The sequence below is a fragment of the Engraulis encrasicolus genome, chromosome 4 (genome assembly GCF_034702125.1).
Source record: "Engraulis encrasicolus isolate BLACKSEA-1 chromosome 4, IST_EnEncr_1.0, whole genome shotgun sequence".
In the NCBI taxonomy this organism is placed as follows: Eukaryota; Metazoa; Chordata; class Actinopteri; order Clupeiformes; family Engraulidae; genus Engraulis; species Engraulis encrasicolus.
The window spans coordinates 51219936-51232703 of record NC_085860.1 but is presented as its reverse complement, the minus strand read 5'-3'; the positions used below and the strand labels follow the sequence as shown (position 1 = coordinate 51232703).

Sequence of the window (12768 nt, the reverse complement as noted above, 5' to 3'; positions counted from 1 at the left end):
AACATTGGCCTAATCAAAATCTTTTAAGTAATGTATTAGCGGTATGTTATATGTTAAATCGTTTCTTGTATAGTATTTACAGTAAATATAATAACATTAAGTGAAGTCAGGAGTGACTAAGCAAAAACAGCTCTGCTGTGCTGGGTAGCGTAGCGTAGCGTAGCGTAGCCACCTGTTGCAGGGCAGTGGGCAGGACTCCTGTGGAGGGTGACTCACTTCAGACTGAGCTCCTATCCAGGCCACACAACACCCCCCCCCCACACACACACACACACACACACAACCCACTCCACTCCCATCCCCCGACACCCCCACCCCCCACCCCAGCTCTGATTTATACCAAACACATGCCACAGCTGCATACTCCTGCTCTGCTCTTCTCTTCTCTTCTCTTCTCTTCTCTTCTCTTCTCTTCTCTTCTCTTCTCTTCTCTTCTCTTCTCTTCTCTTCTATTCTCTGCTCTGCTCTGCTCTGCTCTGCTCTTCTCTTCTCTTCTCTTCTCTTCTACATTTCCCCTCTTCTCTTCTCTTCTCTTCTCTTCTCTTCTCTTATCTTCTCTTCTCTTCTCTTCTCTTCTCTTCTCTTCTCTTCTCTTCTCTTCTCTTCTCTTCTCTGCTCTGCTCTGCTCTGCTCTTCTCTGCTCTGCTCTTCTTTTCTCTTCTCTTCTCTTCTCTTCTCTCTCTATCTTTTCCCTCTTCTCTTCTCTTCTCTTCTCTTCTCTTCTCTTCTCTTCTCTTCTCTTCTCTTCTCTTCTCTTCTCTTCTCTTCTCTTCTCTTCTTTTATCTTCTCTTCTCTCTTCTCTTCTCTTCTCTTCTCTTCTCTTCTCTTCTTTCCTTCTTTCTTTCTTTCTTTCTTTCTTTCTTTCTTTATTTCGTTCTGTTTCTGTCACGGTGTGCTTGTTAACAGGCCGCTGCATATGGGGCTGTAAATCAATGTAGGCCACTGCATATGGTGTGTGTGTGTGTGTGTGTGTGTGTGTGTGTGTGTGTGTGTGTGTGTGTGTGTGTGTGTGTGTGTGTGTGTGTGTGTGTGTGTGTGTGTGTGTGTGTGTGCGTATGTGTATGTGGGTGCGTGTGTGTGCGTATGTGTGTGTGTGTGTTTGTGGGGGGGGGGGGGGGGGGCGTGTGTGTGTGTGTGCGCGAATCATGGTAGGCCTCTCTGCAGTGTCTGCACAGCCCACATAGTCCACATCAAGAGTCACAGTTTGAAATGGGAGCCATGCATCAACAGACCACGGATGGACCTGTGTGTGTGTGTGTAGCAGGGTGTTTGAGTGTGTGTGTTTGTGTGTGTGTGAGAGAGAGAGAGAGAGAGAGAGAGAGAGAGAGAGAGAGAGAGAGAGAGAGAGAGGGATCTTTGGTGTGTGTGTGTGTGTGTGTGGGGGGGTTGTTCTTGTGGGATTTCTGCAGCTGATGGATTACATACATATGCACGCATGAATTTATATGAAGACGTGTGCTGCGTGCCTTAGAGGAACCACACTAGAACAAGTTTATTTAATAAAGATACAGGTGCACCATAAACAATGTCAGACATGATATTCGGAAACAGTGTTAGTGACATATCACAGAATGCTGACGTACCTCACACACTATAGCCTATAGGATGATAGCCAGAAAGAGTGTCGCTGACATATTTCAGAATATCTTCTTTGCGTATGCACTTCACAGAATACTGTATACAGTATATGATATCCAGAAACAGTGCTATTGACATATCACAGAATATATTCTCTGTTGACGCACTTCACAGAATATATGATATTGTTAAGCAGCATGAGTGATGTATCACAGAATACATTCAGTAATATTCAGAATCAGTGTGTAATGACACATCCCAGAGTACCTTCTTTGACTGTCTCAAAGAACACTTTAAAGGGTTAAGATGCAAAACGCTTTTCCACTGTCGATTTTCTGGTAGGCCTACAGCTCGACACCGCTGGACTCGGCGTTCACTTTTTGCTTTACGATTGAGCTGTGTCGTGCCTATTTGAAAAGCAAAAAGTGGCGGCCGAGTCGCGCTGTGTCGCGCTGTAGGCCTACAAGAAAACTGACAGTGGAAACGAGGCATTAAGTGCCTTCATGATGACAAAAAAAGTCTGCATTTCTACAAATTAAGGAACCTTAAAAATCTGTCTATATCTCCATCACTTTGTTTGGGCTTGAATTGTGATAACATTTAAATGCCGTTTTGATTGAGATTACTTGGAGAAAATACTAGGAAATTATTTTTTACGATTTTTGTAATGGCTTTTAGAGGGTTTTGCATCAGAACCCTTTCACTTCTCTTCTTTTTCTGCACACATAGGAAGGCATGAAGACTGAGAGACAGAATTAAAATACCAGTTTTTTATTTTATTTTTTAGATTTGTGTACTTAATGCAGTGATTTTCAAAGTGTGGTCCAGGGACCACTGGTGATCCATGACATAGCTCAGGTGGTCCATGAGGAGATTTCTACTTTCCCAAGACAAGCTAGCAGCTATTTTTGCAACATTATTACCAAGCTTAACATAGCTGAAGTCATATTTTCACTTGGAGGCTTGTAATGTGAATGTGAAAAAGTAAGTGATCTGCATCGAAATTAGCAGCGTCAAATTAGCAGTCAATTCAGCAGTTGTGAGGTGGTCCCTGAACATTTTTTTGGGGGGGACAAAGTGGTCCTTGGTCTGAAAAAGTTTGAGAAACAGTGAGTGGTGTAATGGCATTGACGCTTACCTTTCTTCTCTGTTTCCTGTCTGTGCAGGAAGACGTACTGCCACCGGCGTCTTACCCTTCCTCTCTGTTTCCTGTCTGTGCAGTGTCGGTGCCCAACGGGTTCCGCCTGCCCGATCCGTTCCCTTTGCACACTGCACATGCGCAGTATGACGTATACGGAAGAGAAATTGCCTGATTTGTTCCGTTAATTTTTTACTTTCTCGTTTTAAGTGTTTATTTTGCAGGAGGAAGTTTGCGTTTTAAACTGTCTGTTTTATAATAATATATAACCGTTACAGAACGCTAAATAAGGTCACCAACTGGTCAGCTAACCAACTGACTATTCAGAGCACAATATTAGGCTATTTACAGCGACAAACGCATTTGATGTAAAACAACGATATAAAGTAAAGGTATAATATAAATATATAACATATCTCTTTGTGTTAATGTTCTGGCGACTGCAAAAGAAACATTTAAAACGTGAAAGGAACGGATCAGGCAGGCGGAACGCGTTGGGCACCTAAATGCAGGAAGACGTACTGCCACCGGCGTCTTACCTTTCTTCTCTGTTTCCTGTCTGTGCAGGAAGACGTACTGCCACCGGCGTCTGAACTTCCTGGCCTCCAAGTTCTACCTTCACGAGATGCTGAACGAGATGGCCGAGCTGAAGGAGCTCAAGAGCGTCCCGCACAGAGACTTCTACAACGTCCGAAAGGTAGAGAGAGAGGGGGGGGGGGGGAGAGAGAGAGAGAGAGAGAGAGAGAGAGAGAGAGAGTAGAGGGATGTTTGAGAGTGAGAGAGAGAGTGTGTGTGTGTGTGTGTGTGAGAGAGAGAGAGAGAGATGTCTTTTTCTTCATTGTGTGTGTGCGTGCTTGCCTGTCTTTCTGTGTGTGCGTGCGTCCGTGCGTGCGTGTGTGTGTGTGACTCCCTCATCTCAGGTGGACACCCACATCCACGCCTGTGGTTCTCTGCGTGCGTGCGTGCGTGTGTTTGTGTGTGTGTGTGTGTGTGTGTGTGTGTGCGTGCGTGCGTGTGTGTGTGTGTGTGTGTGTGTGTGTGTGTGTGTGTGTGTGTGTGTGTGTGTGTGTGTGTGTGTGTGTGTGTGTTTGTGTCTGCATTTGTGTCTGTGCTTGTGCCTGTCTGCCTGCCTACAATACACCATGTGTAACTCCCTCATGTGTGTGTGTGTGTGTGTGTGTAACTCCCTCATGTGTGTGTGTGTGTGTGTGTGTGTGTGTGTGTGTGTAACTCCCTCCTCATCAGGTGGACACCCACATCCACGCGGCGGCCTGCATGAACCAGAAGCACCTGCTGCAGTTCATCCAGAGCACCTGCAAGACGGAGGCGGAGCGCGTGGTGCTGGAGAAGGGAGGTCAAAAGGTCACGCTCAAGCAGGTCTTCCAGAAGCTGGCCATGGACCCCTACGACCTCACCGTAGACTCGCTGGACGTCCACGCCGTGAGTGCACCGCACTGCACACTTCACACATCATGGACCACTAACAGTTGGTAGAGTAATGCAGGTCTGATTAGTATTCAGCCCTAGAGCCTGACTCCAGGCTTGACAGTTTGCAAGAATGAAATAGTCAAGCTGGCCATGGACCCCTACGACCTCACTGTAGACTTACTGGACGTCCACGCTGTGAGTGCACACACAGGGGCGGATGATTCATAATAATGGCATAATAATGGCATAATAAGGGCCAATGGCACAGGGCCCAGGGGCACCAATCATTTACAGCCAGTTAGGGGGGCACCACATGACACAAACTTTACAAATATTGTTCGTAAAGGGGCCATTTGCGACGTATAGTGCCCAGGGGCAACAAAGTGTCTTAATAAGGACTGTCCTGCCACACATCATGGACCACTACTGTAGCAGTTTGGTAGAGAGTAACGCAGGTCTGATGGTATATATAGAAAAGTTCAGGCTCAGGATTTTCCTCTAATATCAGGCCTGGTAATTGTAATGTTCTGCTAAGTAGTACTACTACTACTGCATCGTGGACCACTAACAGTTTGTAGAGTATCGCGCAGGTCTGATTAGTATTCAGCTTCAGTGCCTGACTCCAGGCTTGACAGTTTGCAGGAATTAAATAGTCAAGCTGGCCATGGACCCCTTCGACCTCACTGTAGACTGACTGGACGTCCACGCCGTGAGTGCACTGCACTGCACACTTCATGGACCACTACTGTAGCCATAGGTGCCAGAAAGGGTGGGGGGGTGCAGTGGTGCACTTGCATGCCCACTTTTGGACTTCCTAAATGAGGATTTCTCAACTCCTACTGCAGACAAATGAGTGGAGTGCAGCAGCAGTAACATTGTAAAGAAAAAAAGAATGAAGGAGAAAAAAATGCACCACCACTTTAAAACTCACTCTGGCACCCTTGACTGTAGCAGTTTGGTAGAGAGTAACGCAGGTCTGATGGTATATTTAGAAAAGTTCAGACTCAGGATTTTCTTCTAATATCAGGCCTGGTAATTGTAATGTTCTGCTAAGTAGTAACGGGCAGGTCTGATAGTATTCAGCTTCAGTGCCTGACTCCAGGCTTGACAATTTGCAAGAATGAAATTGTCATTCGTTTTTTTCTATGTCAAAATATGTTTACTCTGAAGTTCAGGCTCAGGATTTTCTTCTACGGTAAAATCATGCCTGGTAATAGTAATGATCTACTTTGCAGTACTACAACTACTACTCCTACAACAACAACTACTACTAGTATGTCCTACCATATGCACTAGTATTAGTTAACATTGTGAAAACACGGGCCATCTTTATCCAAAGATTTTTGCCCAAAGTTGACGTTTCAGTAATCCAGTGTACATGTACGTCATCTCTGCTGTCCTTGGCGCTGCAACGCCAAACAAACAAATGGCCTTCAGTGATCCATACACTCTATAAAAAAACAAGTTGCTTTTGGAGCGAATACAGAGAGGCCGCAGTAAGCCAGTAAGCCCCAAACACCATCAACTGTTTGACAGAATCAAATCCCCCGCCACTAGAAGAGTGGTTTGTGGTCTTGGATTCTATTTAATTTTATATATTTTTCACAAAGAGGAGAGTGCTTTCTTTCCTGTTTTACAAACTTTAAAAGGGAAAAAGATTTTGAATTGGTTTGGAAAGTGTCAAATAAATTTGATATTTTGAACTGTAATTGGTGTAAATTGTCTTACTGTCATGCCAATGTGATTGAACTGAGATGCATTTCTCGAAAGCGTCGTTGCTAACTACAGTAGCTACTTTGTTATATTAGTTGCAATACAATTTCCCATTGGCAACTACCCAAGTTGCTAACTGCTAACAACTGCCCTTTCGAGAAAGGCACCCCAGGTTTGGATATCTGTAGTTTAGTTTAGTTTAGTTTATTTAGTTTAGTTCAACAGGGACCCATGCACAATACACATTGATTACAGAAGTAAAAAGATGGCTTGTGCCAGTCCAGATTATAGCTATATAGCTCATTTTCATCTGCAGTCCCTGTAAGTGATCCTTGTCCTCTTCTGCTGCTGCAGGGCAGACAAACGTTCCACAGGTTTGACAAATTCAACTCCAAGTACAACCCTGTAGGGGCCAGCGAACTCCGAGAGATCTACCTCAAAACAGATAACTACATCGATGGGGAGTACTTCGCCCGCATAGTTAAGGTACGTCAAAGTTTGAGAAAAAGAAGTGAATATACTGTATTCATCATATGAAGATAAAGGTGATGATATACAGGGCACATTTTTTGAGCAATGTTGCTGAGCAACTGAGTTGCTATTTGGACTGTTACGTAATAACTAAATCACTTTCATCAAGACAACCCAGATCATTTTTTTTATCAGAAAATTACAAGCCAATTATGTTTTTGCCCAGCAGCATTGCCCAAAAGGATGCTGTTACATATAGGTGTAAAAATTTAACCTTTGGTCTGACAAATATGGGGGTGACCCCTGGTGGTAGGAGGGCGTAACAGACCAACGCCCTGTACCATTACCTTAGATCAAAGGTTCTTAACCTGGGGTGCGGGCACCCCCTGGGGGTGCGCCAGAAATTTGGTGAGCGGAATTTTGTTTGTGTTGAGGCTGTGACCAAATCTCTGCTTGCAAACATAATTACACCAAATTTAGAGCAAAAAAACCCCACATTTCGGTCCCCATTTTAAAGTCATTACGGTATTGATTAATGGCTCAAGCAAGAATCATTGTAATTAGTCACTTAAAAAACATTTTGTGTGTGAATACACGTGTAGAAGTTTGGGTAGGGGGTGTGCGGCTTGTCTTCAGCACAGGGAAGGGCGTGCGTTAAGAAAAAAAAGGTTAAAGGGGTATGCCACTATTTTCGGGCTTAATACAGTTAAAATCGGTGGCTGGGGTTTATAAAGGTGGTAAAGTGTCTTATTTTTGATGTTAAGCGTTGTCTTGCTTTAAGACAAGTTAAAAGAGTGAGTATGTAGCTAAAGTGAAAGTCAATGGATCACTGTAGCATGTAGCTCTTTTAACTTGTCTTAAAGCAAGACAACAGCTTACATAAAAAATAAGACACTTTACCACCTTTATAAACCCCAGCCAACGATTTTAACTGTATTATGCCCCAAAATAGTGGCATACCCCTTTAAGAACCACTGCCTTAGATGACCGGCTTTATATTGTATGCCAGACAGCAGTGTGACAGCTTGATATCACACCTCTAAGGTCTGGCAAGGACAGGGTGAGGCCAGGACAGCACATGTTGTACAAGTAGATGTCAGTTAGTAGATAGACCTACAGTACGGCTTATCAGTTATTATTTAAAACAGTGGACTACTGATTACTCAGTGTTCATCTATTGCTGTGCATTAGACTGTATTATAAAAAGAACTCAACGTCAGAAGTGACATGATACAGGTTTGTATCTGTCAAGTTTACACAGTTTACAGGATGTTTATTCTGTAGCATTCCCTAGCCCAGTGGTTCTTAACCTTTTTTTCTTAACACACCCCCTTACCTGTGCCCAAGACAAGCCGCGCACCCCCAACCCAAACTTGTACACGTGTATACGCACTAAAAAGGATTTAAGTAATTTATTACAATGACTCTTGTTTGAGACATTAATCAATACCTTAAAGGGACACTGAGCAAGATTTTTAGTTGTTTAATTCCAGAATTCATGCTACCCATTCACTAATGTTACATTTTTCATGAATACTTACCACCACCATCAAAATCTAAGTATTCATTATGACTGGAAAAATTGCATTTTTCATACATGAAAAGGGGGATCTTCTCCATGGTCCGCCATTTTGAATTTCCAGAAATTGCCATTTTTAGCTGCAAAAATGACTGCACTTGGGCCATACTAGAAAATATTAGTTTATTACTTAGTAAGCGTTCATGAAAACGTCGAATTTGCCAATAGGCAACCCCGTTTCAATGAGCTGCATAGTTGCAGTACCTTTTTTGACCATTTCCTGCACAGTGTACCTTTAATGACTTTACATGGGGACCAAAACATGTTAAAATGTGGTTTTGATTTGGCCTAATTGCAATGTTCGCTATAGAATTTTAGTCACAACCTCAACACAAACAAAATTCTGTGCACCCCCTGAAATCTCTGGCGCACCCCCAGGGGGTGCCCGCACCCCAGGATAAGAACCACTGCCCTAGCCTTAGTGCAGATGGGCCCGTAGACTATTCACTCTTTGCTGAAAACACTTGACTACATCATAACACTGCTATGACAATGCAGATAGTCATTAGTAACCGATTAACTTGAATTTCATTTTCTTCTTCTCTTTCCTCCATCCCTCCATCCCTCTTCAACCTCTTTTCACCTCCTCTCCTTCTCCTTCTCTCCTCTCCTCCATCATGTCCATCTCTCCTCCATCAGGAGGTGTCTCAGGGTCTGGAGGAGAGTAAGTACCAGTATGCGGAGCCGCGTCTCTCCATCTACGGCCGCTCTCCTGACGAGTGGGAGAACCTGTCCAAGTGGTTCATCCAGCACAAGGTGCACTCACCCAACATGCGCTGGATCATACAGGTGCCCAGGATATAGTAAGTGGACACACACACACACACACACACATACACACACATACACATACACGCACAGACACACGCACACACACACGCACGCACACACTTCTGTCAGATTGTCCCCTATAGTAACAAGGTGCACTGGATCATACAGGTGCCCAGGATATAGTAAGTGGACACACCAACATACAGACACATGTGCGCGCACACACACACACACACACACACACACACACACTTCTGTCATAAGGTCCCCAATAGTAACAGGGTGCACTCCCTTAACATGCGCTGGATCATACAGGTGCCCAGGATATAGTAAGTGGACACACACGCACACACACACACACACGCACACGCGGACACCCATACACGTGCGTACACACACACACACACACACAGGCGCACACACACACACACACACAGGCACACACACACACACACAGGCACACACACACAGGCACACATACACAGACACACACACACAGGCACACTTCTGTCAGAAGCTGCCCCCATAGTAGTGCAACATGTGCTGGATGGTATCTAGTAAGTGGGGATGGTGAGAGCATGCATACTGTATATGCATAGAGGCACACACACACACACGCATGCACACGCACACTTGCACACACACACACACACACACACACACACACACACACACACACACACACACACACACACACACACACACACACACACACACACACACACACACACACACACACACACACACACACACACACACACACACACACACACACACACACACACACACACACATGCATGCATCCAAACACTTTTCTGAGTGTATATATTTGGAACACATCATACTTCAAATTTACTGTGCATCTGTAGTATCACAATGACGTTTCACTGCATTTTCTCTCTTCCCCTCCAGCGACATTTTTAGGGCCAAGAAAATCGTTCCCCACTTTGCGAAGATGCTGGAGAACATTTTCATGCCCCTGTTCGAGGCCACAGTGAACCCGCAGCAGCACAGAGAGATGCACGTCTTCCTCAAATATGTGAGTCCTCCTCCTCTTAAGAGATGCACGTCTTCCTCAAATATGTGAGTCCTCCTCCTCTTTTCTTCCTCTCCTCTTCCTCTCCTCCGGTTTTCCTCCACTCCTCTTCTCTTCCTCTCCTGGACCTCTCTCCTCAACTCCTCCTTCTGTCCCTTCTCCTCCTTCTCCTCCGTTCCTCTCCTCCATCCTACCCCTCTCCTCCTCTCCTCTCCTCTCCTCCTCTGTTCCTCTCCTCCTCTCCTCCTCTCCTCCGCTCTTCCTTCCTACCCCTCTCCACCTACTCATCTCCACCGTTCCTGCCTTCCCTCCCACCCCTCTCCTCTCCTCCTCTTCACCCCTCTCCTCCTCCTCCTCCTCCTCCTCCTCCTCCTCTTCCTCCTTCTCCTCTTCTCCTTCATGGTTCCCTCTCTCCACGGCTCCTCTGCGGTTCTGCAGTTGTTTGTGCTCATGCCCATTCAGTCCCAGTGGAGGCTCAGAATGTTGGGGTTATGTCATTTCCTGTCCACAGAGAGAGGCTTAGAATGCTAATGGAATTCTGGAATTCTCACGCTTGGTTCTGCTTCTGACGGCAGGCAGACAGGCTGACAGACTGAATAAAAACATTTGCATTGCGTTTCTCCCGTGAGTATAGGGCAACATGAACTGAGCATCTTAGCTTTGCTCCCTTGTGTGATCTAATAGATTTTACATGCCAAGAGTGCATGTGTCAGTTCGAACATGCAAAAAATTAAGTGCGTTTGCATGCTCCTTTTAACACCTTTCTGCAGTCAGACACCATTTTGCGTTTGTGCAGAGATATCTGTGTACAGCGCCGCCTGGCACCCTTGAAGTTTAAGCACAAATAGGTGGCGCTGTGAGTCATTTTATTACATTTATATATGTGTTTGATACACTGACAAAAGTCTGCTAGAAGCACAATTTCTATGAATGGCATCTCTGTTTAAATTACATTATTACTATCACATTAACCCAGTAAGACCTGGCCCCTGTTTTAAATAAGATGTTACCAGATTGGCAATGACCAAGTCGTAATGTTCGTAATGTGTTCCTCATACCTGCAAACTTGTCACCTTTTGGTGACAGTCACCTTTTTCCCGTCCAATTAGGTCATTCACGTGAATCATGTAGAACCGGAGAGGTTTTTTTTTTTTTTGAGGGGGGGGGGGGGGGGGGTGTCCGTCCTGCCAACCATTACGTCAAGAGCCGAAAGCAGAGCGTGTTTGTTTACGGGTAGGCCTACGCATTTCTCTGTTGGTTTGTCAACAGTCTCGCGCTGACCTATCAGCAACGTATGGGGAAATATTGACCAATCAGAGCGCTAGTTCAGACGTCTGCGCTGCTAGCCCGCAAACATTCCGCTGGAGACTGTCACCTTTTTTTCTTTGATGAGTTTGCAGGTCTGGTTCCTGAAGACCTTGTGCACTGTCATAGTGGTGTAGAACTACAGTATCGTCGCTGTCAGGCAGAAACCTCCTATCTCCCGTATGGTAGTGAAGTTTTTTCAGTGGCTGTTGCAGTGTTCCACTAGTGGAGCAACGTGCGTTACTGAGTGTCTTTAGTGTTGCATTACAACTAAAGCATTCCAATTCTGGTCATAACTTACTGTAAATGTACTGTACCGTGTCTTCAGGTGTTAAAACACTACGAGTCAGAACTTGAATGTACAGTAAATGCAAAGCCACAAATATCTGAAGTAATATGAGTCGGATAATAAAGTTTCCCTCTAGGTTTGTAGTACATACAGTGCAGTACTAACTCTTCAACTGCACTGTTAAAGCCAGCGGGTGTGAAGCTAGCTCAGATTAAATCTTGTTGCAACACGCCTATCAAATGTCACCCTGTTCTGTTGCAAACTCCACTATAGTATCTCCAAACGGTGAAATCCTAAACCCCTAGGCCCTTTCGCAAGGCATTAGGCAACAGTGCTTTTACAGTAAGCAGTCTGTCATCCAGACGGTTGGTTCAGAAACAAAAACAACACACTTCACGGATGATTCCGAAATGTTAAGATGAGGCAAAGATGAGCTCCCTTTTTATTGTCAGGATCTGAGGAAGGGCCGACAATAAAAGCTCATCGTTGTGGGGTTCGTCTTTGCATTGTCTTGAACTACTGGTATACGTTTTGAGCCTGCACTTGTCTGAGATCTAATTTTGATAAGTGATGCTGGAATTTCTCCCTGTGCTTCACAGTAAATGGGGTGTAAACATTTCCAGAGTAAACACTTACATACTGCAATTGCCGATTATTTAGTGAAAGTGAAGTGAAAGTGAAAGCCCACCTGGGTAACTCCAACTCCCATTGTCATTGTGACACAGCACTCCACAGCACATGAGTGTTCACTGCACAATGAAGTTGCATTTATGCCTCACCCCTGCAAGGGGGCAGCCCCCAATGGCGGCCCAAGGGAGCAGTGCGGCGGGATGGTACCATGCTCAGGGTACCTCAGTCATGGAGGAGGACGGGGGAGAGCACTGGTCGATTACTCCCCCTACCAACCTGGCCGGTCGGGAATCGAACTGACAACCTTTAGGACACCTTAACAGCTTACCCATGACTGCCCGAGTTTAGGAGTATTTACAACACTGTGGAGAGTCAAAAGTCAGTGTAAAATTTGACAGATGGCCCCACCGTGGCGGATATGGTAGGGCACACGTTTACCACTCAGTTTACAAGTAAAGCTTCTTTGCACAAAAATAGACCTGAAGTGTGCGGATTGTCTTCTTTTTATACAGAAACTCTTTAAGAGTGAAAAATATCACTGGTATTTGTTTTCGGTGTTGTTTTTGCAGGTGACTGGCTTTGACAGCGTGGACGACGAGTCTAAGCACAGCGACCACATGTTCTCCTACAAGAGCCCCAAGCCCGAGGAGTGGACCACCAACGACAACCCCCCCTACAGCTACTACCTCTTCCACATGTACGCCAACATCATGGTGCTCAACAACCTGCGCAAGTGAGTAACACTACACATTCACATGCTGCATATTTCACATTTCACATATCACACAACATTGCAGGCACAAAGACCACTGACTTATATACTTATTTA

The 12768-nt window shown here is 45.0% G+C and overlaps 1 protein-coding gene across 3 annotated transcripts in view; it reads left to right on the top strand.

Moving 5' to 3' along the window:
* Positions 1-12768, top strand: part of ampd3b (adenosine monophosphate deaminase 3b) — a 54363-nt gene that overhangs the window by 33476 nt on the left and 8119 nt on the right. For all 3 annotated transcript variants that reach the window (XM_063197660.1, XM_063197662.1, XM_063197661.1), the window contains 6 exons: positions 3285-3414; positions 3963-4157; positions 6213-6344; positions 8548-8711; positions 9592-9718; positions 12509-12672. In XM_063197660.1, coding sequence (XP_063053730.1) covers positions 3285-3414; positions 3963-4157; positions 6213-6344; positions 8548-8711; positions 9592-9718; positions 12509-12672 — 912 coding nt within the window. The remainder of the gene's footprint in view (positions 1-3284; positions 3415-3962; positions 4158-6212; positions 6345-8547; positions 8712-9591; positions 9719-12508; positions 12673-12768) is intronic.